Source organism: Jatropha curcas, chromosome 2 (assembly GCF_041381405.1).
Source record: "Jatropha curcas cultivar XTBG-Jc1 chromosome 2, XTBG_Jcur_1.0, whole genome shotgun sequence".
In the NCBI taxonomy this organism is placed as follows: domain Eukaryota; kingdom Viridiplantae; phylum Streptophyta; class Magnoliopsida; order Malpighiales; family Euphorbiaceae; genus Jatropha; species Jatropha curcas.
The window spans coordinates 33,548,982-33,575,963 of NC_143152.1; the positions used below are offsets into that span (position 1 = coordinate 33,548,982).

Here is a 26,982-nt window from a genome sequence, read left to right on the forward strand (position 1 = left end):
ATTATCACAAAATTATTATATTTTCAGAGAATTTTGAAAAAATCAAAAAGAAAATGAAAACTCTTTACAAAATTGAAATTTTAAAAAATTATACTCTCTTAGAAAATAAATATTGGAAAATTTTTGGTAATTTCCTTATATATATATATATATTTTTTTTCTTAATTTTTATTTTCTGTATTATTTTCTTCTAAGTTACATTGGTTAGTGGAGAGTATAGACATGTGTCGTGTGTTTTTGAACAACAATATGTTGTTAATTGTAATTTGCACAAATAAACTTAGGTCTCTTGTTTTATAACGCATTTGATTGATATGTTTTGTCAGAATAATTTGCAAAAAAACATAAATTTATTTTTAAAAAATAAAATTATTTATGGTATAAAAACCCTTGAAAACGAGGGTATTTTGCAAATTTCGAATGATAACCCGTCACTGATTACCTGCTTCGAGTCTTCACGGACCACTTGTAAATTAAATTCCTGTTCTCAGTGGCGTCATACAAAAGAAATAGAGAACACCATTTTGCTTTACCGGATCGATGACGTGTACGGCCCAGATTCAAACTTCATGCGTATACTAGATTCGCATTACATCGCTTCTCTTTATAACTCCTATCCTTGGTCGATCTTCCAATTTTTTTTCTTCCACTAAATCAAGCTAATTTTTTCTCGAAAGAAAAATCCTTCGATCGCGATTAAATAAAGTACCGGGTCACGATCTGAATCTCTGCATCTCTGTAACGCGGATCGGAGATCAAAATTGAAAATTAGAATACAATTTTATTATAATTTATCGGGATTAATATCAGATCTCAGAGAAAAGAAAAGAAAGGGGAAGAAAACCCTAACTTAATCTGGGCCAGTCAGTGTAGTTTGTTATGTTTGTTTTGTAACCTACTGAGGATCTTTTGGAAGTAAAAGTTTTCAATTTTTTCATTATTTTGTTTCTTATATTTGTTATATTATATATATATGCTTATTGTGGGTGGTGGATCTAATTATTTTGAGAGGACTAATAACGTTGAAGAAGAAACCCTAGCTATGGGTAAAGAAGATGAGAATTTAAAGGCGGAAGATGTGGAGGAAGGTGAAATTTCGGATGCGGCGTCAGTGGAAGAGATCAGTGAGGAAGATTTTAATAAACAGGAAGTTAAGGTTGTAAAAGAGTCCAAACCAAAAGAAAATGATGGTTCTAGTGGTAGGTTTTGGACGATGAAAGATCTGTATAAGTATCAGATGGGGGGAGGATACGTCTCCGGTTTGTATAATCTTGCTTGGGCACAAGCTGTACAGAATAAACCTCTAAATGACCTGTTTGTGGAGGTTGAACCTGATGAGAATTCCAAGCGATCCTCACCATCGTCTTCTGTAGCGTCTGTGAATAGCAATAGTAACAGCAATAAAGAAGAGGAGAAGAAAAAAGTGGAAAAAGTAGTGATTGATGATAGTGGCGATGAGATGGATGTTAAGATTGTGGATTTTGAGAAGGAGGAAGGGGAATTGGAGGAAGGTGAGATTGATTTGGATTCAGACCCAGCTGAGAAAGCTATTGATGAAGGCAAAGAAAGGTTTTTGAATAATGATGAAATGGATATTGATGTCTCAGAGACCAAGTCCAAAGACAAAGACTTGGAGAAGAAAGTGAAATTCATCCGTGAAGCTCTTGAGGCTTTAACTGTGACTGAGTCTAACAAGTAAGATATTCTAATAATTATGTGACATTTTGAGAGTGGCTCAAAGGATTGCCCATGTTGAATATCTTGGTGAAGTTTTGATAATTTCATTTTTGTTTGCTTAATCTGTTCTAGATCATTTGAGACAGCTTGTTCAATGCTGGGCAATACGTTGAAGAGCTTGCGGGAAGTGATTGGGAAAAATAATATTCCCACAAAAGACAATCTTTTGCAATTGTCCTCTAATGCTGTTCAATCTGTTAATTCGGTGAGGCGCCCTTCAGTTCTTCAAGTTCTTGTACGCTTAAAGATTTTATAGTTTGTGCAAAAGCAACTATTTAATATTCTTGAATTAATTGCGATGCTGGTTGTTGGTCTTTCCAGGTTTTTACCTCCATGAACCATAAATTGAGGGAACAAAATAAAGATAGCTTTTCGAGGTTTCAACTTTTGTAATGCTCATCATTTGCTTTTGTGAAAATTTTCACATTAGAAACCCGTTAACATTTTTTCTTGTGGCATTTTTTGTAGCAGGTTTCTTTCTGTTGTAAATAGCCACGTTCCCTCTCTTTTATCCCCTGAGCTAATCAAGGAGGTATGATTAACTTATCGTCAGCCTTAGATTTTGTTATTGTTTTGTTTATTTTTGTGGTACACTGTCATTGGGACAATTTTGTCACTATGGAAACATAACAATGATGTCTGTTTCCACAGATTGAGGTCATGACTTCCTCTCTAAGTTCAATATCTGGTGAAAAAGAGAAAGAGTCACTGATATTCAGTGACGAGGGGAATAAAAAAGATGATATGTCAGCTAAAAGTTCAGGTCATAGTTTGACTACTGCGAAAAAGCTTTCTTCATTTGCTGGTTCTTTTGCTAGTAATAAACCAAACATGTCATTAGAAGCTCCAAAAATGGGAGTATCTACTTTTAAGAGTAGGGCAGGTTTGCTACCTTTGTTAGACCTCCACAAAGATCACGATGCTGACAGCCTTCCATCGCCTACACGGGAAGCAGCACCTCCTTTACCTGTACGTAGAGTATCAACACCTAAGGTGGCTCTTGACAATGAAGATACTAAAATGCATCCATATGAGACGGATGCACTTAAAGCTGTTTCTAGCTACCAGCAAAAATTTAATCGCAGTTCATTTGCTGTGAATGATAGGCTTCCTAGTCCAACTCCTTCAGAAGAATCTGGTAATGGGGATGGTGATGTAGGTGGGGAAGTTTCCAGTTCATCAGCTGTTGGTCAATTTAGACCTGCCAATCCACCCAATTCAGGGCAATCAATTGTTTCTACTTCTCCTCACCCTGAGAGTTCTAATATGCAGGGGGTTGTACCTGCTAAAAATGCTGGACCAGTGAGTTCTGGTTCTAGTTTAACTGTGAAAGCCTCTGCAAAGAGCAGGGACCCTAGGCTTCGATTTGTTAATTCTGATGCCAATGCTTTGGACCAGAACCATGTCTTGCCTCTGGTGAACAATACACCTAAAGTGGAATATCTTGGAGGACCAATGAACTTGAAAAAGCAGAAGTCTGTTGATGATTCAGTCCTGGATGGCCCTTCATTAAAGAGGCAAAGGAATGTGTTGGAACATTCTGGAGGTGTCGGGAATGTTAAAACCATGATTGCAAGTGGCGGTTGGTTGGAGGACACTGATATGGTCAGACCTCAAACTATGAACAGGAATCAATTGGTAGAGAATTCTGATCCCAGGAGAATGGACAATGGAGTGGCTTGTCCTAGTACTGTTAGTGGTATATCCAGTGTGAGTATTAGTGGAAATGAGCAGAAACCAGTAATAGGAACTGGTGCTATTACTGAAGGTGAACAGATACAAATGACAGGTACTAGTGAGGCCTCCCTGCCTGATTTATTGAAAAATATTGCAGTGAATCCAACAATGTTGCTCAATTTACTCAAAATGGGGCAACAACAGAGATCAGCAATAGATGCTCAGCAGAAGCCTTCTGACCCTGCTAAAACTTCAAAACATCCACTAAATGCAAATGCAATACTGGGATCTGTTCCTGTGGTGAATGTTGTTCCTCCACAGCCCTCCGTAATGCCAAGACCAGCAGGAACACTTCAGGTTCCTCCTCAGGCTGCTGTGGTGAGTCCTTAATCATATTTCTATTAGTGAGCATCTACCTTGGATGGTGATTGTGTTCTATATATCTGTATGCTTAGACTGTTCCTTTGATATTAAAACAAAGGGATTTCTGTAGTTATACTCTGTATTTGTTTGTCCAAAAAGTCCCATCTTTGTTCCATCAAGATTTTCAAAAAACATACTAGTTTTCTTTTCCTCTATACTGCAGTTGGATAATATGAGGTATAAAGTTTTATGATATCAAATAGCTAAAATATTCAGGCTATTCCTTTTTTAAGCATCTGAAAAAATTATATTGCATGCTTATTGTAGGAGGAACTGGGAAAAATTCGCATGAAACCACGGGATCCTCGTCGTGTTTTACATTATCAGACACTTCAAAAGAATGGAAACATGGGCTATGAACAGTTCAAAACTAATCTTACCTCTCCACCAACAGATCAGGGGACCAAGGACAATCAAATTGTGCAAAAACAAGACGGTCAAGCAGAAACTGAGCCAGTGCCTTTGCAATCTCTTGTGGTGCCAGATATTTCGTTGCCATTTACAAAGAGTTTGAAAAATATTGCTGACATTGTGTCTGTTTCCCATGCATCAACAAGTCCAACTGTTGTTTCTCAGAATCTTGCCTCTCAACCTACACGAACTATAGTTTCAAATTCTGAGCAGCCAGCTGGGATTGGTTCTGCACCTTGTGTAGCACCTGTAGGTCCTCGTCCACAGGATGCTTGGGGAGATGTTGAGCATCTCTTTGAAGGGTATAGTGACCAGCAAAAAGCTGCTATACAGAGAGAGAGGGCACGGAGGATAGAAGAACAAAAGAAAATGTTTGCTGCACGCAAGCTCTGCCTTGTGTTGGATCTAGATCATACGCTTCTAAATTCTGCCAAGGCAATTTCTTACTGCTTCATAGAATTTTTTTTCACCTCCTCATTTTTAGGCTAAATATGTGGGGAAAAAGTACTCTTTTTATTGATTTGGTGTTATTCTTGTTTACTGTTTTCAGTTTGTTGAAGTTGATCCTGTGCATGATGAGATCTTACGGAAGAAGGAAGAACAAGATCGTGAAAAACCCTATAGACATTTATTTCGCTTTCCGCATATGGGAATGTGGACAAAGTTGCGCCCTGGGATATGGAATTTCTTGGAAAAGGTAGTTTTAGTCAGTGTGTCTCTTTTGGATAAAATGCTTTTGGCTCTTAAGTTGTATGTGAAGCATGCTGATTCTTTCTGCATTTTAGGCTAGTAAATTGTATGAGCTGCATCTTTATACAATGGGGAACAAGTTGTATGCCACAGAGATGGCAAAAGTGCTAGATCCAACTGGGGTTTTGTTTAATGGACGAGTTATTTCCAGAGGTGACGATACAGATTCCTTTGACAGTGATGAGAGGGTTCCCAAAAGTAAGGATCTCGAGGGGGTCTTGGGTATGGAATCAGCTGTTGTTATTATCGATGATTCTGTAAGGGTCTGGCCTCACAACAAATTGAACCTGATTGTTGTGGAAAGGTAAGCATTAAGATAACCACTTAATTCCTTAGATGTTTTTGTTTTTTGTTTGGTTGTTATCCTTTGTTTCTACATCCATTTACCTTATATTTGTGGCAGGTATATATATTTTCCATGTAGTAGACGCCAGTTTGGGCTTCCAGGTCCTTCTCTCCTTGAGATTGACCATGATGAGAGGCCAGAAGATGGGACTTTAGCATGTTCTTTGGCGGTGAGGCAGATACGCTGTGATTTTTCTTACAATCAATCAAGCTTTCAAGCCCTAAAAAATTTTATCTTTGTATGAAACAGGTTATAGAGAAAATACATCAGCACTTTTTCACCCATCCCTCCTTAGACGATGCAGATGTTAGAAATATCCTTGCATCAGAGCAGAGGAAGATTTTAGCTGGCTGCCGTATAGTATTTAGCAGGGTGTTTCCAGTCGGGGAAGCCAATCCACATCTACATCCACTATGGCAGACAGCTGAACAGTTTGGTGCTGTCTGCACAAACCAGATAGACGAACAGGTCACTCATGTAGTTGCCAATTCGCTTGGAACAGATAAGGTATTGTTACTGTTTTCTCTCCCTGCTTGGCAACCATGTAAACTGGGATTTAGCTGCTTGAAAATATAAGTGTGCATGTGGGCACTTGATCGGAGTGAATTCTTTAGCAACTCTCTTTAAGTTTTAGTTTTAAGTTGGTTTGTTGTATTCATTGTTTTGAACAGGTGAATTGGGCTCTATCCACTGGAAGATTTGTTGTATATCCTGGGTGGTAAGAACCTACTGTATCTGTTTGATTTTGTTCTGATATTTATTTTTTCATGGCTCTCTTTGACCAATGGCTTATGTCTTGATTCCTGACGTTGAACACAGGGTGGAAGCATCTGCTTTGCTTTATCGGAGGGCAAATGAGCAAGATTTTGCAATTAAACCATAACAATGATCATTCTAACCCACTTCTGGTAAAACATAAGACCTGATAAGCATAATCTGAAGTTGGAGATGAGTTGAGTTCTGATGGGTGGCTTGGGGGTAGACCAGAGAGCAGAATCTGGTGACCAGAATTTATACCATTTCAGTCATTCTAAGCACCCTTTATAACTGACGAGTAAACCTGCAATAGAATTGAATCTTTGACATGCCAGTATTTTGAAAATAGGTTGTGGATTTGCAGGGTCCTGAAATCGAAATTTTGAATTCTTGATGGGCTGTGATAGGGAGATGGAAACTGATTGGTGTATAGTGAGGTGTGGCGGCAGTATAAGCAGAAGTTTACCAAAGTTGAAGCGCTGTGGCTAACAATTAAACATGGATGATTGCCAAGTGTAAGTTTGGAAGAACCAAATGTGTGAAATAAACAATGAAAACAGCTGAAAAAAGTGAAGTCAGATTTGATATTGATCTCACAAAAGGTTGTGAGAAAGGAGGTGAAATTGGAAAGTCAAAAAATGGTTGCTGATAACCCACAGTAGTAAAAATGAGTGCGATTTATTGAAGATGAATTTTTTTTTCTTTTAAAGTAAAAAAAAAAAAAGCATTGAAGTAATCAAGGTGGAACATTTTCAATTGGCGGTTATTGTCAATGCCGTCGTAGGTGGTGATACCTAAATTTTTTGCCTTTCTGGATTCCGTTTAACATCAGTACCGCTGACGTGGCCTATCTGTCGGAAGGAGCTAGTCAACCTTATCTTTTTTTTTTTTCCTTTTTTTTCTTTTTTCTTCTAAATGAGAAATTGAGGGGAAAAAAAAATTAGAAAAACACTAAATATTGTTTTGTTGGAAGTAGCTACAGATGGTGGGGTGGTGATATAATTTAAGAAAAACTTAGCAAAAAGCGGAAAGAAAGGGATATTACTGGATTATAGAAATAATACCGAAATTGACAAATTTTGAAATGAAAGAATCCATGTTTCGCAAATTAATAAACCTGTTTGAATAAACAGATTGTTCAAGAGCACCAGGGGATTTTGGCCAACGACAATGGAGTTATGTCACGTGCTTCTTCTTCTTCTATCTGCCTCTGATATTTGTCTGGAATTTTTACGGGTTTTTGCATCCATTTCCGGTAATTACACCAACATGGGACTCCCTTTCCTTTTATCATAAGCCTTTGATAGTCGTTGACATCGAATTAAGGAATATCAGAATGAAACGTGAAGATAAAGCAAACATCAGAATGAAACGGTTGAATTTAGGATGTGTAAATATATAATTTTTGTTGGTGGAAGTTTCAGTGTAATTAATACTAAAGACTATCCTTAGTTTTAATCATCCTGAAAAGGGGATTTAACTAATAAAAAATTATTATATTAAGTGAGATAATTATGTTCATACAAAATTGTGGAGTTACATTTTTCTTTAATAAAATAAAATGTAACCATGAGAAGACTGAAAAAGGAAAACAAGTTACGCTCGATGTGCCTGTCTTAATTGCTTCTCAATACTCATAAATAATTAAATACACAATTACGCAGGACAATCTTCAAATTTAAGAGTTAAAAAAAAAAAAAAAAAAAAAAAAAAAAAAAAAAAAAAAACACTTAACAGATGGACGAGAATAATGCATATTTATATTATCCATCACCTTGTGATTAGGAGTGGAAAATTCTTCAGGAGTCGATCGAGATCTGAAAAGCTAAAATCAGGGCATGCCATTTGATTTGTTAACGAGTATCACTCAGTTGAAAATTGAAATCCGAAGAAAGAAATGAAAACGGAAGGTCCCTTTTTGTTTGAGTGAGAAAGAGTTTAACACATTGTTGGTCAGTCTTCTCTAAGTTTAACAATTGCTGTCAGAGTCCCTCTCCCATCCCATTTTTCTTATTTCTTGGTTCTTTTCAGATTCTGTATTCCCAACTTTCCAATGGAGGAATTGAATGACGACTCGCCTGCTTCTTTTTCATGGTGGTCTGGTAGCCATAATCGTCCCCATCAATCGCCATGGCTTCAAGCCACTCTGTCAGGTCTTTTTCTATTACCCTGAATTAATTATTTCTTGTTCAATTGAACAGTCCTAACTCGGTAGATTGACAATATGCAGATTTGGATGATAAGATTAAAACAATGGTAAATATTATACAGGACGATGGAGATTCATTTGCAGAGAGAGCTCATGCGTTCTACAAGAGAAGACATGAGCTTTTAAAGATATTGCTGGACTTGCACTCGTCATATTGTTCTTTAGCTGAAAAGTACGACCAGCTGAGATATGCAGTCAGGGATTTGTCGAACGAGCCAATAATTTCAAATAACAAAGAAAGCAACAATTTGAAGATGGAAGAAGATAAAGATGAAAATTTGAACGGAAAGAGTAATCTCCAAACGTGGAGCCAAATGATGGTAAAGGGATCGGAACTTATCGAGGATAATCTGAGGCAACAGTTTGAGCTAATAAAAAGAAATGATGAAAACAGGGAAGTGATAAAACAACTGCGTGACCAAGTCACTAGATTAATGGAACAGAACAGAGCATTGGATTGCTGTCTTCAGAGTTATAAAGAGCAGGAGATGAAAGGAAGCGAATCTCGCGTCTCCAAGCTCAAGAGCCTCAGTTGCATTGCCAAGTTTAATACCTTATAATCATTTATTAACTACCTAGTGCTCTTCCTTCTTCACCTGTTTCGTTTTTGTTTTTTGTTTCCTTTTTCCATATATGTCAGGGTTGATGAAAATTGTTTGCTATCATTTATTGCTCCCGCATTGGAATTTCAAAGTGTTCAGTGCGATTCTTTCTATTTCAATACTGTGTATGAATGAAAAAGAAAAAGGAACCAAATGCTGCATGGCAAGACTTATGTTCAAAGAATTATTCGAGATGCTCCCCTAGGTTAATTACTATGACTACACCTTCGTAGCAAATTGTTGTCCTATAATAGTCAAACTACTAATTAAATCTTAAAATAAACAAAATTTATATATCAATCTTTTGGCAGATTAATATTAATCCGAAATGAGTAACAAAAGGTAATTTGAAATTCAATCATAGCAATACACGTTAATAGTCAAAAGAAGAAAAAGGTTAAAAAGAAAATGTAGCGTGAAAACTGTAAAGGCACTTCACCCGTCCCGTCCCGTTCCGCTCCATGCCACACGATACACGCGCGCAGTTCCACAGTCACACGCTTACAGCTTCTGCCCGCTACTGTTGATAGTTGTTGATACTTATACATCGTCGCTTGTCTCTCCTTTCGTTCTCTGCTTCACGGCGGAGATTTAGGTGTTCGATAATTTCGAGATAACTGCAGGCTATATACATTTGCTTCACTTACTTACTGTTGCTTTTTTATGGACCGGAGCAAAATCGATAGCACTGCATACGCGCGCCATTGGAGCAGCGACTCCAGCAACGTCGGCACTGGCCCGTCGTCTCCGGCGACAATGTCGCCTGGACGTCACCATCATGCTCGCTCCTCTTCTGTTACCGGAATTTCCAATATCAAGAGAAACCAGAATTTCGCTGCCAAAGCGGCGGCTCAGCGACTGGCTCAGGTAATGGCTTCCCAAACAGCTGACGACGACGAGGAAGAAGACGAGGATCTAGGATTTCGATACAGTGCACCACCGCCTCTTTCGCTTTCGAGGAATCTTAACTCAATTCCTACGAGTAATAGAAACAGTAAACCTGCAGTTCCATCTAGCAGTATCACTACTAGATCTCCTTCACCTGCCGTATGTGTCTTTTGCTTTTACCGTTTTGAATGCTCTAGTTCGGTTTTCTCTACTTTTCCAGTGAATGTCTTGGATTTTAATTTGATTTTCTTGCATTTCATTTAAATTTTAGTTAGCTCGAAACACGGCTGAGGAAACTGCATCCGTTCGCTCAACATCTGCTGGAAGGCCTTCAATGTCTCTTCGAACAGCTCCGCCAGTGCTACCCAGTAAAGGATCACTCAGGACTGCGGTCTCTTTACCACCAATTGAGCCTCCCAGAAATGGCCAGAGAGACGGTAAAAGGTAAAATAGACATCTAAGATGTTGTTTTGCTTATTCTTTTGGACTATTTAGAAAATTTGTATATTAATGATGTAACAATTGGCATCATTGCAGATTCTTGCCAGATGCGGGACAGTTGAATTCTAAAGATAAGGGGGATCAGCGCGAGGCTTCTGCACTTCGTGATGAAGTATGTGTTAATAATACTTGTTAATTTTCTAAAGGAAGGATCTTTTTGGTTTTATAATATTGAGGGATTGGTGCATGTTTGCAGCTTGATATGCTACAAGAAGAGAACGAGAACATTATTGAGAAGGTCTAGTTTTGATTATTTTCTTATGGTAAGAATATATTCATATTCACTTATTTTAGCACAATGAAACCGAATTCACTTCACAGGTCAGGCTTGAGGAAGAGAGATGTAAGGAAGCAGAGGATAGAGTTAGAGAGCTTGAGAAACAGGTCATTGCTTTTTCCTCACATTGTTGGCAACATTTTTAAAGTTCACCACTTTGCGATGTTGCTGCTTGATTTCTTATCCGAATTGCTGAGTTCCAACAATTTCATGACTGCTATACTCATTATAATGCAGAATTTGTTGTTTCCATGGCCATTTGCTTTTCCTTGTAAAACTAATTTTGGGTGTAATTATGGGAAGACTTACTGTGAACTCTTTACCGCTTGTTCTGGGTCTTTTAGGTTGCTGCTCTTGGTGAAGGGGTGTCTTTGGAGGCCAAATTGTTGAGCAGGTAAATTATAAATCTGAGAACTTTAGTGCCTTCATTTTCCTTCCTAATGATTTTATTCTGACACGTGCTTTGGTCTGCAGAAAGGAAGCTGCATTGCGCCAAAGAGAGGTAAATGGCATAAATGATCCCATTTGATTTGAAGTATGTTATTTTTGACAACCTGTGCTGGCTCATAATTCGAGTTCATCTCTAGATCCTAATGAGTTTGACAAGATAAAACCTGTATATAGGCCACCAAAAGAGTTGAATTTTCAGTCCATACTCAATCTAGAGATTGCATTGTGACTGGAAGGACATTTGTCATCTTATTGTAGCGCATGATGACTGTTTGATTTAGAACTTTTAAAGTAAAAGTGCAGGAATTGTTTTTATGTTTTTCAACTCTGATTTCTTCAGGCTGCACTCAAGGATGCAAGACAAAACAATGTGGTGGATAAGGAAATTGCATCTATTCGGTCTGAAGTGGAGGTAAATATGCCATCATGTCATTTCCTTATCTTATAGTTCCCTCTGTTGTAGATTATCTGATTTGTTTAGCCACTTTTGATATTGCTTGTAAATTTACATGAATTTATTGCTTAAATTCAGAGTGCAAAAGAGGAAGCTACAATTGTTGTACAACAGCTTCAAGGTGCTGAATCTGAAGTGAAAGCCCTTCGCTCAATGACACAAAGAATGATTTTGACTCAGAAAGAAATGGTTTGTGCTTAAATAGTTGCAACCAGCCTCTTAAAATCATTTGAAAGCCAGTTATTCAGTATATTGCATTTCAGGAAGAAGTTGTTCTTAAGAGGTGTTGGCTTGCTCGCTACTGGGGCCTAGCTGCCAAATATGGTAAGCTGCTGGTCAAGATCAGTTTTTGATTTATCATTAGAATTTTCTTTCTAGTTTCAAAGTTTTGTTGGTTTCATTTGTTCTCCATGTATTATGAGGCACACCAACGCTTATTTTTTATCGTTCTAGGTATCTCATTATGAAGGAAATTGGAGAATCTCATGGAATTTTGTTCTGTCTGAACTTATAACTGGAATCCCATTTCCTCCTCTATTTTAATTTTTGAGATAGGCTGACTTATTTTATTAAAAAAATAGATTTCTATAAATATTCACATGGATTCTGAGTTGGCGTGCAATTGGATTAATTTTGCCTCATGCTGTGTTACAGCATGTATCTGCTGATATTATTGTATACATCTTTGGATTTTGTTCTAATGAGCAGACAATGCAGTCCATTCGTTAGTCCTGATGTTATGGTAATTTTTTTCCATGTTTAGGTATCTGTGCCGATGTTGCTGTGTCAAAGCATGAATACTGGTCATCCTTGGCACCCCTTCCATTTGAGGTGGTTGTTTCTGCTGGACAAAAGGCAAAAGAAGAATGTTGGGAAAAAGGTTCTGCCCACTAGTTTGCAGTTAATACGTTCTTCTTCATCATTGACAATGTTGCTGGATGCCTTTTTTCCTTTTTCAGTTGATTCAATAGTACTGCACTTCGTTTATCTAAATGATTATGTTCAGGATTTAATTTGTTTAACTTTGAGTAGGTGATGATGACAATGAAAAGAGAAGCAAACTTGTTGAGGACCTGAGTGATCTAACCGGAGAAGGAAACATTGAGAGTATGCTTTCTGTTGAAATGGGATTGAAGGAGCTTGCTTCATTGAAGGTTTTCTTTTCCATTCCATTGCTTTGTTTTTTAAATGTTTGTTCTTTTGTTATTCTATTTAGAATTTCAGTGTATGGCTATGGCCTAACAGTACTTCTTTCCCTTTGTTGTTTTCTACCTTCTTATTATTAGCAGTCATTTTTACATGGTTTAGAGTTTCCTTTAATGAAAAGTGCAACTCTAACCATAATATCATGTTATTTTCTAGGTTGAGGATGCTATTGTGCTTGCATTGGCTCAACAGCGGCGTGCAAATTCTGCTCGACTATCCATCTCAGGTATGGATTGCTGACTTCATAGTTTTGCTAAATTCTCTGCTAATTCGAACTCTACTTGATTGATTTTTTTTATATATATATACTTGTTATAGTTTTTCTTTTTTCTGGGATCCTATTCATTTAGCAATTGCTTTTGTGTACACTGAATGCACACTTTGCTTTCAGATATCAAATCACCAGGTGATCCAAAATATATGGAAGCAGTTGGTAAGTCATATTTGGGCTCCTCATATTATGCAATTATATTCTGGTATTCATTGCTGAAATTAGTAGTCATACAACCTTCTATCTTGTATCAATAAAGTTGATAGCCAATATTATTGCCATTGTGACTTCAACTATAATTCCACTCCATATTTTCACTCGCAGAATTAAGCCCTGAGGAATCTGAAGATGTTCTTTTCAAGGAGGTGGTGGCATTTTCTTCTTACATTCAGTATTCTTATATCATTTATTAGCTAGCATTTTTATGATCTTTCCTCTGTGATGGATGAAACTACTTGGTGAAATTTATGATATGTCCGCCTTTTATAATCTTTCTTTTGTCATCCCAAGAAATATCAGTTAATAATAATTACATTCTTGAAATGCTTCCAAATCCATTTCCTGGAATTTGTGAGTAAATTTTAGCATCAGTGCAATTTTGCCATTTAAATGCGCTTTTTTCTTTGACATTAATATTTCTATGGGTACGAGAGATGCCAATGCAAAGAAGAGATGTGCATGTCATGCAGGATCTAATTAATGTACAACATATTTAATCGAACACAGGCGTGGCTTACATATTTTTGGAGCACAGCCAAAGCCAATGGTATAGAGGAGGACATTGCCAAAGAACGACTTCAATTTTGGATCAACCGCCGTGGACACTCACCAAGTTCACATGATGCCGTTGATGGTAAGCTTCATTCTTTTCTTTAATAATTTAATGCAAAATAATTCCTCACCACGACAGGGAAGTGGATTGTGGCAACTTTTGGTTCATATAAATAAATCACGTCAGGTTACTTATTGAGTATGTGGTGTTCAGTTGATCAAGGCCTGGTGGAGCTGAGGAAGCTAGGGATAGAGCATCGACTGTGGGAGGCATCTCGTAGAGATATTGATCAAGACTCTTCCACTAACATAACACGGAAAAAATCTTCTGGAAAATTTAAGGCATCCGGTTGATGATGTCTACTATATATGTTTTTTTTTTTTTTTTTTGCATGTTTTTTCTGTTCGTTAGAACATATATATAAATTTTCCTATCCCTTGTTCTTTGAGTGATGAACAGCCACTGTGCTTCTGGTCTGTAAATCATTTTCAAAGTTGGCCCTGTTGCAGACAATTGGAGTTTAGACTGAAGGAGCCAAGGACAAACGTATATGTCATTCAACTGACTGATTGAGAGTGTATCTTCCAGGGAAATATTTATTTACTGTTGGTCTCAGGTTAAGAAAATCGCATTTTAATGTCAGTCGATCGTAATAAGGTCCACAAATATTGGAATCAACCAAAAACTTTAAAAAAAAAAAAAAAAAAAAAAGAAAAATTTTATGTCGTTCGGGATCATCATTAAAACCACCAACAAAATCCTTATTTTGCAGAAGTTATACCCTGAATTAATTAATTAATTACTGGATTTTCTTCTAACTTGATAGCGTGACAGTCCTCACAAATTAAAGAGTAGATATAGAGCCTAGATCAGAGGATTGAATGTACGCCCACAAAAATTTGGCTAAAACATAAATAAACCATTTCATAGGTTTCAGCGGGTTGAGACTTACATACAAAGCTAAAATAACGACTAATACTTACTGCGTGTGAAGTGAACTCTTCCAAAGTAACCTCTGATGGTTAAGGGCAGTGAAGAGAATGAGATGTTAGTTACCAAGGTGAAGCAGCTAGACTTTCAAACTCATGCATGGCACTTAAAATGTCTTCACTGATACCATTGGCACCCACTTGTAGAGCAATAATCTCAGATTCTTGCGTCACCTTCAGAGACACTTTCATTGCCCGTTGCTCTTCTAACTCGCTTATAATCTTGTCAATTTTATCAATATCTTCTCTCAATTTGGTTTTTTCATGAACACACTCTTCAATCTGAATGGCAACATCTTTTGACTGATGCTGAAGCTGTTCTTGCCTATCTTTGATCGCTAACAACCGATTAAGACGATCCATCACTAACTTAACATCAAATCCAAGCATTTCCAAATCAGTAAGAGTTTCAATATAGCTATCGAAAAGGTCTCTAGGATCATCTACTTTCAATTTGGACGTCCTCTCTACCACAGTGGCAAAGGTCAACATATTGCCAATAGCACATCCTTCACGGCTCGCCACTTTGCAATCAATCAAAGGACCAAAATGTGGTTTCTGAGGCAGGAATTTGAAAACTTCCAGAGATTCTATGTTTTTCCATATAGAGGAGCTCTTGACAAAAGGTATCCCTTGACCATTCACTAACTCGCTGCCTTCTGGCACGTTTACAGCAGAACATTGCGAGAGATTTTCAACTTGTCTTTCCCCAGTACCTGGCAATGATGACACTCAAGCAGGCTAGTCTAAGAAATGCATCAAATTATACTTGAATCACCCACAATCATCATAGAAATGTACCTTCAAAGCATATTGATAGTGCTTGACCATCATTAGTGGTGTTGCTGGATGCTCCGACATCAACCAAACTGACTTCTTTTGCCATGTTATTTGCTGAGGAAACTAAAGCAGATATTTTGACCAAGCCATCTAAGGAGAAAAAAAAAAAAAAAAAAAAAAAAGAAAAGGATCAGTTGTAAAAAGAAGGCCAAATCATGCATAAAAGTTAAGGCTGTCATTGGTCTGCTTATTTCTTTCAAACTAGTTTTAATGCTTCACCTTTTGTCCTACTAAACAAATGAATTCTTAGGCAGGAAATGACAAGGACTTTTCACATTTTCCTCTTTGTGAACTTTCCAGAAGTATGCTCTTAGTTTTTATCATTTGAAGTATTAACTGAGAAGAACATTTTGCAGGATTTTCAGGTCAATAGAGGCAAACCTTCCATCATGCCTTCCATTAGATTGCTGAGAAAAATGGCAACCTGAATTCTTAGAATAGGTTAATAATTTCCAAATATTTATACCTCAGTGTTTTCCTCCTAGCATAGGAAGAGATAGAAACCAAAATAAAAATGCAAACACAACCAGCTCATTGCTTACAATATACCTCATTATTTCACTCAGGTGTTTTAGAATCCATAATAATTTCATAAAGTTTCTAAAACAGAGAAGGATTTTTAAGTTGTCAGCCCATATACCTCCAGACTCCATGCCAATTACTGCAGACAATTCTACCTCTTTAGTTGCACAATCTTCAAAACCCATTTTACTGGCACCATCTTCGACTACATTGTGCTTTTTACCTATGCATAAGGCATTAAATCAGTTCTTCCATACACAACTATTCATCCATTATTTTAGGTATACTCCCGCACCTTTTTGCTGCCCAATCCCATCACTTTCTTTCTGCTTATTAATCTCCTGTGCAGTATCAAAGCAGTACCAGCAGGTTCAGTAAATAACATGCATGTATATGATGAATTGACCAAAGACATTAAAATTCAATTAGCTAGACATTAAAAATTCAATTAGCTGCATATTATTCTTAAATTCAACAGAATTTGTAGGAAGAATGGGGTAGCATATTACTCGCAAATTCTACAGATTTATGAGCAGAGATAAGTGGCATGGAAGAAGTGTGTGAAGATGCTGGCTTTCCCTTAGTTAATGCGACTTTTCTTCATTTTTTTTACCCTCCAATCTGAAGGTTACATTAGGTTGCTGGATCATGAAAGTTATCTGTTTTGATATTCGAACTTTTTCAAGAAGTACCTGATCAGGAAGCTGGTAATTTGCATGCGAGACCTTCCTCCACTCAGCCAAGGCAGCAGAAGAATCAGCATATTTTTCAACATGCCCAACTTCAACAATGAATTCAGCAGATTCTCCTTGTATCTTGTCCTCTACATCTGTAAATAATTAGCATTTGATCTTTAGTGAATATGAAATTCATTATTGTGTCAGCTAGATACTGGTTTGTACCTTCAGAATTCAGTTGTCCTTCCTTGTTGCATATGGAACCTGTCATTTCATTCACCAGTCCAGCTTCTTGTTGATTAGGCCCCTACATTATTATCAATGATTATATGCTTATGGAACAAAAAAAATGGAGAAAAGCAAAGCCAAAAGCACTATGTTTGCTAGGTTCTTAATTGAGGGGATCACATATATCGATCAGAGAACAGCAATCTGATTCACTACTTATACCAGATCCAGTGGTGCATGCTGCAACCAAAACCTGAGTCTATAAAAAAATATATTGCATATACATCATCATATTCCACATTATCAATAACAAAATTAAGGCGGTGATTGCAGTAGGTGATTGTAGGCTGATATATCACTATCCAGGACTTCTGCATTTGCTTTCCTTCTAGTATTGCCAAAAGCAGAAGGTGAGTTACCATGTTGTTTCCCATGATGCGACTCTCAGATCCAGCAGAAGGATTACTGGCATCCAAATATTGGCTTGTGCATTTAGTTAGTGTACTGTTTGTGACTTGTCCTTCTTGGTTTGTTGTCTCAGTTTGCACCAACTTCGCAAGAAATGCTTGAGCTAATGAATGGTTGGCAGATTTTTCCTTTCTGAGCTTCTTGGAAGGACATGAAAGTGCCTCATCACTTTTAGGTGTTCTTTTCTTTGCTTTCTTACTTACTGATTTTGCATCAGTAGGGGTTGACTGCTCCAACCGATTCTTCTTCAAACTTTTGCATGGGGATTTCAATTCAGAGCTATCCTTTGCTGCACTTGAACTCTCAATTTGAATAGCTACCTCAGGGTTTTTGCCATTGTTGTCAGCATATCTTGATTGTTCGTCAATTTGAACACTGGTTGATGTATCCTGAAACCAAGGCCAGCATATAACCTACACATACCAATTTAGTTTTTCAAATGGAATTCTGCTTGAGAATCTTAAATAAATAAATCTTGCAATTGTATTAACTACTAAGTTTACACCCCATACTGTTTGTCAAATCACCAGGATATAAATAACTACCAATCAAATCTTAAATAACTACTGTTTGATGCCATTTATCCTCTATTATTATCATCGTTATTCATTTATTTAGGTCAATCTTTTTCCATAGTTGAAATTAATGTGCGCCAATTGCACAATGCTAATGAAAGAAAAAATCTGTCTTCTCCCCTCTAGCAACACAATTTGCCCATGAAAACAAATATTAATGTTAACACACATAGGCAAGAAATCATCATTACAAAGTGTTCACAAAAGAGACCGAGAAACAAGAAAGTTAACGATAATTCAATGTCAAAATGCTGTAGATATAACAGAAAACCAAAGGAAGACAGAATACCCGGCTATGACTAACCCATGTGCCATTCACCAAATTCAGGTGTGGCCTTATTTCTGATTGACTGAATTGTTTTTCCATGTCTGCATACTTTATAAAGACATTATATCTTCCATTTGTGAGAATTTTGGTAATAAGGCCATGCCTCCAACTTGAATCATAGAAAACATCTACTGTTTCCAAAATCTCAAAATTTTTAACTTCGATGTTAGGAGGGGGAGCTCGAATGTGGAAACAATCAACCAATCTTTTCATGCGGCCATCTTCATCACCATTCCTTGAGCTGCTATACTCCACCAAGAAAGAATTGAAGCCAACTTCCTCGATAACAGTTGCTGGAAACCAAGCATCATTTTCTTTATCAAGACTCACCTCTACAGCCATTCCTTTGCCAAACTTCAAGCAATCCATTCTCTTTGAAGGATCATAAAATCAAATCAGTCTTATGTTTCAAAAAATTGCTTAGTGATAACATTGAGAAAAATGAGTGTAAATGGATAGTTAAAACAAGCATGGTATCAAAAATGCATAATTCTACCCAAGAAAAAAGGAAAACAACAACAACAATATCATCATCATCATCACTCACTCACTATTCAAGAAAATTTAGTCGGTAGAAGTATAAGTTCTACACCCGTTTTTTCACATATTTGCATAACAAAAATCATATGACTCAAAATCATGAGTAATCTGTTGAAAGATGTAAAACATTTCAAAAAAAAATAATAATGGTGGAGATGCTCAACAACCAATCAACAAGCAATGACAAAGGAAACTTTAGTCTTGAATCGTGCTGTTTCTAAGAAAGAAAGGGATTCAAACTATCCGTCAATGGTCCTATCCAATGTGTGTAGCCAAATTCAAGGCATGTAGACTCTAAAAGAACAGGCCCAAACAGAGATTAGCTGTCACAACTCACGATCATAACCTAATGGAACCAAAGATGTCACATTTAGGTGTGTAAGTCATGAAATTGAGTAGAAGACACAAAAAGTAATGGACTGAAAACAACTGAAAAGGCTCAATAGTAAAAGCTTCATAAGCCATGAAGAACATAGAAAAGGGCGATCAGTGCACCAAGCATCCCACATGTGTGGGCTCTGAGAGGGTTGGCGTATGGAGCCTTCCCTGCTTTTTTGTAGAGAGGTTGTTCCGTGGCTCAAACCCATGAACTCCGAGGTCACAAGTGGACTAACTTTACCGTTAGTCCAAAGCCAAACCCTCAAAGCCTTGAAGGACATATATGCTAAAAATTTGGCATTATGAATTCATGCTTCCACATTATGCTAACAAATCACGCAACAGCAAAACCCTTGCTAAAAGATAATAAAAACAACAATAATAAAAACTTTAGCTTTCTTCTCAAAGAAAAAAGAAAAAACTTTACCTCCTGTTTTGGGGGTCGAACCCATTCACCTTTAATCCAATCACAGTGAAACCTCAAATCCTTAGACGCAAATTCGAACTGTTCAGGTGGGTTTTCAAAGAAAACAGTGTACTTTTTGGAGTCAGTATTTCCCTCCAACACGTTAAGGACCACGCCCTTCCACCATCCATCGCGGTGGGAGGCGTCAACAACGTCATATGGTTCGAAAGATTGATCAAAATTGGGATTCATAGGCAAAGGCAGAGGCCTAATGAAGGAAGGAGCAACGTACTCGGTCAATGGCTCGTTCTCGTTAATATCAGAAACTAAATTATGATACTGAACCAAGGCCTTGGCTTTTCGCTTAGAGTTACTGGTCCTAGAAGAGGCCGGCGATTTGATGATTGTGGCGACATACCATGCGCCTTTGAAGCCTTCATCGTCGCTGCTGACCTCGACTTGGTTGCCTTCCCTAAGAAAATCAGTCTTTTTGCCATTGTCTTTGTCGTTGGCTTTGCCCGCCGTGGATCTGCTTCGTGGAGAGTTCACTCCGCCTTTTCGTATTTCCATGGAGCAGACATGCAGAGTATACGGTAGTCAAATGAAATACCTTTCCTTTTCACCTTTGTCTCTTTCTAAGTTCTATAGCTTCTGACTTCTGGGTTGAAATCACGACTCCACCTCTTGATTTTCTTGGGCTAAATATGTCAGTCTCTCCTTATAAAGTAAGGCCCAAGATGAGGCCTGATGTTGACATGGTTGGGCTGTAATATGACAAGCCCATCAAAGACTGGCCATTTCAATAAAGGGTCCACCCAACCATTGGAACAATAAATGGGCTAAAGGGCTAACTGCTTGTCGAAATTTCTTCTTCTTTTTTTTTTTTTTTTTTTTTTTTTTGAATTATAGAATTAGGGAGCAAGGATTGATTGATTTGAAATGTGAAACTTATTTTGAATCTTTGGATCCTCCCTCCTCCTCCTCCTCCTACATGCTACTGTGCTAATGTAGTGTAGTAGTTGGAAGTTGAAAGTGTCGTTGTCTATTAAATATTTCTTCAACTATCAAAAAGCCAAAAAGAAAGAGCATAGCCATAATTAATAATCGATCGAGTGCTAATTAATGCCAAACCTCCTTTTATAGGCACATGGTTAATGCTTAGTGGCCAGTTGCAGCAGGCGTGTGAAAAACTATTTACCATGAGTTAGGGTGTTATCGTAGTACTAAACAAAAGTAAAATTATTTAAAATAATTTAATTAAGCGATAGAACAGCTGATCATAAAATGAAACTGTGGAATCAGCATTTAAAAAAAAGCTTTTAAGTTAAATAATCTCTCTTGATATAGAATGTATTAGTCTCTTATTCAACTATTAAACTAATTAGAAGGATATTTTTGATAATTAAAAAAAAAAAAAAAAAAAAACATGGCAGTCAGTCTCTTTCATTCAGGGTGTAATCTATATGGCATTTAACATGCCCTGCCACTGCAGGTCTTGTTCTTCGGCTTGTGGCTTGTGGCTCATGCCCTAAGCCCTAAAACCCAATATAATATGCGGGGCCACGCTATACTATAACCTTATCCTAAAGTTTATATAGGCAAAGTGGTGTTTTTCAATTTTCAATTCCATGACTTGATTTTACAATTTTGGTGGAAAGAAGGGAAAGACCACCATAATTCTAAAGGTCATTTTGACCCTAATTAGCTAATCCTCTCCCTTATCATCTACTAGTTCATTTTGGCCATTCTTTGTTTTTTTTTTTTACATGAAAATTAAATTCAACACATCATAATTTGCATTCCATTAAAATTCTCTTCCATTGGGCTTTCTTTTTCTTTTTGTTCGTGATTATTACATTGAAATGATTACAATGGATTAATTTCAACTCTTCTAAATACACTTTTAACACATCTTTTATGTAATCTTCTTGTTGTGAAAGTTCTTATAGAAGTTAGTTCACATGGGTCATTATAAAGACAGAAGGAACATATTTAGTTGAGGTGGTTGCTTTCCTTCCAAGAAGAATTTTTAGCTTTCCTACATTTGGTTTTGCTTTTTTGTCTCTAAAGATTAAAATGGTTGGTTTGGGTTGGGATGAAAATGTGTCTCTCATGGATATGAAAAGGAAAGTTGTCTTCAGTCCAACATGCTCTGGTAGTGGAAATCATTCCTCTCTTGACCTAATCATCACATCACACAAACCTAATTAATTCTCTTCTTTTTTTCAATTAACTTGTGTTCAGAAAATTCTTGTATAATTAACTCTTCTTACCCTGATAAGCTTGTGATCTCTCCAACCTATTAGTATGATTTGTTTTCTTTTGAATTGAAGAAATAGTCCAATGAATAAAAAATCAAACTTTAACTATAAGCCTGATTAATTCTTAAAATTAAGGAAAAAGAATGAGTTAATTACCATTAATTTCTTAACCTTTCCTAATCAAACTACCTTTGATGGATAATTTTCTCCTGTTTCATTGTATTTTGTCTTTTGACAACCCCAAACTCAAAAGTAAATACTTTTGGGTAGTTGGAAACCTAGGCATCTCCATATGTATGTATACATATACATAAACATAGGCTGGACTCTGTAAATTGTCCATTTGAAAAAGCAATATCCCTTTCTAGCTGCAATTCTTGGTGGAAAAAGAACAAGGAAAGCAATAGGCAAGTTTTCGTAATAGATAAAAGATAATTAACAAGAAAATGGATTCTTTGGTGAACAAAATATGGGCAACAAAGTTGCAGTATGAAAATATATAAGAAAGTAAGTTGGCTTTTCCCATGTATTCAAATTAAAATAAATCATAACAAGTGGAAGGAAAATAAAAAAGTTCTTAGGGAAAGAAATATAAAGCTTAAGTTTGATACTTTACTTCCATTACGAGACAGAGAAAAGCTTACAATAAGGGCTTCATTTCATGCTATATTAATCTTTAATTCCCAGCACATTTCCCAATTTCCAACCACAGCCACCACTCATCTTTCCTCCCTCCTTCTAAATTATTTTTCTTTTCAAAAGTTACTCTAGTGAGAGAGAGAGTGACTGTCATCAGTTTTGAATCCATTTGCCAGTAAACAATCCCTGTTTTATTTTTCATAATATATATACACTGAACCAAAACAAGTTATCCGTTTTGGCTTCCATAGCTGATGTATACATGTATAATGTATTGGAGTAGACAAAGGAATAAAAAATGGGGCAAAAGAAAATAGAAACAGGCTTTTCTTTTTCCCAATCAGAAATACTTCTGCTCCAGTGAGGTGAGGGTCTGTGCTTCCATGGCCCATGGAATCATGCATATACCCCAGACCAGTATATTATAGAGAGAGAGAGAGAGAGAGAGAGATTGAAAGACTCGTGAACTTACCTGTCTTTACACATTAGTTCCAAGAAATGACTCTTTAACTTCTATACAGTGGCCACTGGCCAGACAAAACGTTGGGCTTTTTAGGACAGGTCAAACAAAGCAAACCACCCCAGAAAGATTCTTCTTGAGTATTTACAAGAAAAATGAGAAACTATAATTACGGTATCTTTTTTCTGTATCTAAGGATAACTTCAAATCTCCAAATCAACCAGAAATTATCCATATTCTTAAAAGAACTGTAAAAAATTCAAGATTTGGGTTGTTTTTTTTGTTACGTGTTGATGATTTGGGATTAAAGTGTGGGTGTGAAGCCAATTCTTTTCTGGGAAAAGCAAAAAGAAAGTCCTGATTGCTTGTGGCTATTAAACAATATACAGTTCTCATTGCTCATGATTCTGTCTTAACCTTTTTTGAGAATAAAGCCATTTTCTTCAAATTTTTGCATAAAGCAAAGAAAGAGAAGCAGTTGTATTCCCCATTCACCAAAATGGCTCTTTTCAAAGAAAATAAAAAATAAAAAAGGAATCATTTTACTGTATATTATGAAAGCTAATACTGTTACTACTAATTTTATTTTGGCTTTACTATAACACTAAAAACAAGCATAGTAAAGCTGTAATTGCCATGGGAGCAAATTCAAGACTTCAAAAAGCACATTCTCTCTTTTCATTTTCAGTTGCAGTCACACCCATTGCTGACTGAGACCCGCCCCACGCACCACCGCACCACCACACCACCAAGTCATCTCTCCAACTCATACCCATCTGTTTCTGCTTCGAAAAGTCTTTTTAACAGTCTTCCAAAGGAACAAAAAGTTTCATACAATTTTTTTACATATAATAATAATATTTAAAAAATACACAGTATGTATGTATCTACCTTCCGGCTAAGTCTTTATGTTTTAGTCTTTATATAATGCCCCCCGCTTGACAACATTTTAGCTAACTTTTCTTTCTTTTTTCACTGTTTCTCTCTCTAGGTTCTTTGCTATCTGGTTTGGAACCAAACAATGCCTTATCTAACAATAGAAGTGATGGCATTGGCTATGGTTTTGCTTCAGCTGTGTTTTTTCATGAAAGTAGTGTGCCATCCCTTTCTGTTTGATAGGATTACTCAGTTGCCGGGTCAACCTCAAGTCGGGTTCCAGCAGTATTCTGGTTATGTGATTGTTGATAATAAAGAACAGAGAGCTCTGTTTTACTACTTTGCTGAAGCAGAAACAGATCCAGCTTCTAAGCCTCTCGTTCTCTGGCTAAACGGAGGTCTTGGAAATTTTGAAGTTCTCGCTTTGAAATGCTATGTATTCTTCTTTTGGATTTTGACTTTTGCTGGTGATGTTTCCTTTCAGGGCCCGGTTGCTCTTCTCTTGGAGTCGGAGCATTTTCTGAAAATGGGCCATTCAGGCCTAGTGGCGAAGTTCTTGTCAAGAACCAGCATAGCTGGAACAGAGGTATATATCCAAATTTATTTTGGATTTTTGTATTGTATGTTGATTTTGTTGTTTTTTGCACCAAAAAAATCCGCGAAGTTCTCATCTTTGCCACTCTCATTCCTTTGCAGAAGCCAATATGTTGTATTTGGAGACACCAATTGGAGTTGGATTCTCTTATTCCACTGATACCTCTTCCTACGAGACTGTTAACGACAAAATTACAGGTATATGCCCTCCAAAATATTCATTCTCTTTCTTTTAGATTGTGATTGGCGTATCTATCTTTTTTCATCCTCAAATTGCCGTTTTCTTTCCAATTTCTAATTGGAAATCTTTGAAGAGAAAGGAGAAACAGAAAAACTGTTCAATTCAAATATTTTGAACAGCAGAACAAACTAAATTTCTGTACCCAAGATTCAAAGTCAACTTCTTTCTCTTTTTCCTCTACTATTTCTTTAAAAAAATATTCTGGGTTAATCCATTCCCCTGTAAAGTTCTTTCTATTAAAAGAATTTTAAATGCATTTCTGTCTTTATTTCTTTTTCTCTTCTCACTTTACATAGTATGCCATTTCAATGGTTACTGTGCTTGTTTGTTTAGCATTTTAGCTGACAAAAGATCAACTTTACAGACGTATACCTTTCATTTTGAGCCCATTTTTGTCTTTTGCCCTATATAGCTAGAGACAATCTGGTGTTCTTGCAAAAATGGTTTATCAAATTCCCACAGTACAGAAACAGAAGCTTGTTCATCTCTGGAGAAAGCTACGCTGGTATTGTTTTGATTCTAAAAAAAAAATTCATACATGTCCACAGTGTAATCCGATCGAAAATAGATTAGAACTAATTCTTTTGATTCTGTTGTTATAAATTACTAGGTCATTATGTACCCCAACTGGCAGAACTCATGCTTGAATTCAATAAGAAGCATAAGTTGTTCAATTTGAAAGGAATTGCTGTAAGTAGCAAGATTTTTTTGTTTGCAGAAATTTCCGTGATTCAAAAGGCAATCATCTGTTTTTTGTTTGCCTCTAACAAGTCTTTAATTCAAGGTTTTTGTTCATTTGAAAACAGCTAGGCAATCCAGTTTTGGATTTTGCTACAGACTTCAATTCAAGGGCTGAGTTCTTCTGGTCTCATGGATTGATATCAGACACAACCTATAAAATGTTTACTTCAGTTTGTAACTACTCAAGGTATGTGAATGAATACTACAGAGGTTCAGTCTCTCCTATATGTTCAAGGGTGATGGGCCAAGTGAGTAGAGAAACCAGTAGATTTGTAGACAAGTATGATGTTACCCTTGATGTCTGCATATCTTCAGTACTCGCCCAGTCCAATGCCCTTAGTCCCAAAGTGAGTGGAACATATCATTTGATCAGCTTGTCTTTTGACTATAGCAATTCTGCTTTTGATTTGCTAATTGTTAGACCTTTTTTCCTGTCCCTCTTTCTTTTGGTTCTGCAGCAAGTTGGTGATAACATAGACGTATGTGTTGAAGACGAAACAGTTAATTATCTAAATAGGCAAGATGTTCAGAAGGCTCTCCATGCGCGTCTTGTCGGTGTCCGAAGATGGACTGTCTGCAGCAAGTAATTATTTTTAACAGAAAATAATTTTACAATGTTTTGCTAATTAATTCTAAAGCAACTAACAGGATACTTTCTTATCCTTTTTCTTTTTCTTTGTTGACTAGTTCACTAATTTTACTCCCACTGATTTTCTCACAGCATTTTAGATTATGAGCTGCTGGATTTGGAGATACCAACAATAGCTATTGTGGGCAGACTCATCAGAGCAGGAATCCCTGTCTTGGTTTACAGGTAAACGCCTACCTTGTTTGTTGGTCTGCTGTATGATTCCAGGAGGATTCAGATCATTAAAAAAAACTAAACATCGCTTTTCTAAATGCAGTGGAGATCAGGATTCTGTTATTCCACTGACTGGAAGTCGAACATTAGTCCGTGGACTGGCTGAGAAATTGGGACTCAAAACCTCTGTGCCTTACAGAGTTTGGTTTGGGGGTCAGCAGGTAAGCCTCGTTTAAGAGAACAGAAACTTAAAACTTAATTGCAAGGTTAATAGGTGTGATGGGATTGGTTTTCCACTCTCAGGTTGGTGGGTGGACTCAAGTCTATGGCAATATCCTTTCTTTTGCCACAATCAGAGGAGCATCCCATGAAGCTCCATTTTCCCAGCCTGAAAGATCTTTGGTGCTGTTCAAGGCATTTTTGGAAGGGCGACCTTTGCCTGAAGCATTTTGATCTGATCAGCTGATCAGTTATTTGATTGGAATACGGAATCAATTGTAAGTAGTGGATTGCAATTGCAAAAAGTAACTTGTCAATTATCTAAATACTGCATTGGTTTGTTTGTTCCTTGGATTTTGTCCATGCTGTGGAATGTAGAAAAATTTTGTAAAGAACAAGTAAAGGAAGAATGTATGTTCTTTTCTGAATTTTGAATCTTTTCTCCTGTAATATGGATAAACTTATTAA

General features: G+C 36.8%; 5 protein-coding genes across 15 annotated transcripts; 4 read left to right on the top strand and 1 right to left on the bottom strand.

Moving 5' to 3' along the window:
* Nucleotides 1-442: 442 nt before the first annotated feature.
* Nucleotides 443-7,247, top strand: LOC105647317 (C-terminal domain phosphatase-like 3). Of its 2 annotated transcripts, none has more exons than XM_020684629.3 (12): nt 443-1,695; nt 1,810-1,942; nt 2,059-2,114; nt 2,206-2,269; nt 2,389-3,792; nt 4,105-4,683; nt 4,799-4,945; nt 5,034-5,302; nt 5,402-5,513; nt 5,594-5,851; nt 6,016-6,062; nt 6,164-7,247. In XM_020684629.3, the coding sequence occupies exons 1-12, from the start codon at nt 974-976 to the stop codon at nt 6,225-6,227; spliced, it is 3,855 nt and encodes a 1,284-aa protein (XP_020540288.1). In that variant the 5' UTR covers nt 443-973; the 3' UTR covers nt 6,228-7,247. The 2 variants fall into 2 exon arrangements, with proteins under 2 accessions (XP_020540288.1, XP_012088736.1); XM_012233346.4 differs by having other exon boundaries at nt 444-1,695; nt 2,209-2,269.
* A 578-nt stretch (nt 7,248-7,825) lies between these two features.
* LOC105647797 (protein NETWORKED 3C) lies at nt 7,826-9,002 on the top strand. Of its 2 annotated transcripts, XM_020684631.3 has the most exons (3): nt 7,826-8,052; nt 8,132-8,253; nt 8,331-9,002. In XM_020684631.3, the coding sequence occupies exons 2-3, from the start codon at nt 8,154-8,156 to the stop codon at nt 8,867-8,869; spliced, it is 639 nt and encodes a 212-aa protein (XP_020540290.1). In that variant the 5' UTR covers nt 7,826-8,052; nt 8,132-8,153; the 3' UTR covers nt 8,870-9,002. The 2 variants fall into 2 exon arrangements, with proteins under 2 accessions (XP_020540290.1, XP_020540289.1); XM_020684630.3 differs by having other exon boundaries at nt 7,827-8,253.
* Nucleotides 9,003-9,368: 366 nt separating this feature from the next.
* LOC105647316 (myosin) lies at nt 9,369-14,356 on the top strand. 2 transcript variants are annotated; one of them, XM_089718033.1, is made up of 17 exons: nt 9,371-9,958; nt 10,071-10,243; nt 10,337-10,412; nt 10,497-10,538; nt 10,622-10,684; nt 10,922-10,971; nt 11,052-11,079; nt 11,368-11,439; nt 11,560-11,670; nt 11,745-11,805; nt 12,245-12,361; nt 12,514-12,635; nt 12,844-12,913; nt 13,079-13,120; nt 13,283-13,323; nt 13,685-13,811; nt 13,944-14,356. In XM_089718033.1, exons 1-17 carry the CDS (start codon nt 9,575-9,577, stop codon nt 14,081-14,083), a joined length of 1,719 nt encoding a protein of 572 aa, XP_089574159.1. In that variant the 5' UTR covers nt 9,371-9,574; the 3' UTR covers nt 14,084-14,356. The 2 variants fall into 2 exon arrangements, with proteins under 2 accessions (XP_020540473.1, XP_089574159.1); XM_020684814.3 differs by lacking the exon at nt 13,283-13,323 and having other exon boundaries at nt 9,369-9,958; nt 13,944-14,178.
* A 258-nt stretch (nt 14,357-14,614) lies between these two features.
* Nucleotides 14,615-20,337, bottom strand: LOC105647314 (DUF724 domain-containing protein 6). Of its 5 annotated transcripts, none has more exons than XM_012233344.4 (9): nt 19,703-20,337; nt 18,334-18,729; nt 17,406-17,843; nt 16,984-17,065; nt 16,774-16,910; nt 16,377-16,422; nt 16,200-16,304; nt 15,521-15,649; nt 14,615-15,435 (listed from the first exon to the last, which is right to left on the bottom strand). In XM_012233344.4, exons 1-9 carry the CDS (start codon nt 20,249-20,251, stop codon nt 14,783-14,785), a joined length of 2,535 nt encoding a protein of 844 aa, XP_012088734.1. In that variant the 5' UTR covers nt 20,252-20,337; the 3' UTR covers nt 14,615-14,782. The 5 variants fall into 5 exon arrangements, with proteins under 5 accessions (XP_012088734.1, XP_020540471.1, XP_012088733.1 ...); XM_020684812.3 differs by having other exon boundaries at nt 17,406-17,867; XM_012233343.4 differs by having other exon boundaries at nt 18,319-18,729.
* Nucleotides 20,338-23,666: 3,329 nt separating this feature from the next.
* On the top strand, nt 23,667-26,942 carry SCPL45 (serine carboxypeptidase-like 45). Of its 4 annotated transcripts, XM_037638069.2 has the most exons (11): nt 23,672-23,920; nt 24,033-24,315; nt 24,402-24,503; nt 24,614-24,709; nt 25,165-25,257; nt 25,363-25,442; nt 25,559-25,840; nt 25,952-26,076; nt 26,215-26,307; nt 26,399-26,516; nt 26,599-26,942. In XM_037638069.2, the coding sequence occupies exons 2-11, from the start codon at nt 24,063-24,065 to the stop codon at nt 26,746-26,748; spliced, it is 1,392 nt and encodes a 463-aa protein (XP_037493997.1). In that variant the 5' UTR covers nt 23,672-23,920; nt 24,033-24,062; the 3' UTR covers nt 26,749-26,942. The 4 variants fall into 4 exon arrangements, with proteins under 4 accessions (XP_020540374.1, XP_037493994.1, XP_037493997.1 ...); XM_020684715.3 differs by having other exon boundaries at nt 23,667-23,920; nt 25,559-26,076; XM_037638066.2 differs by having other exon boundaries at nt 23,667-23,916; nt 25,559-26,076.
* The last annotated feature ends 40 nt before the right edge of the window (nt 26,943-26,982 follow it).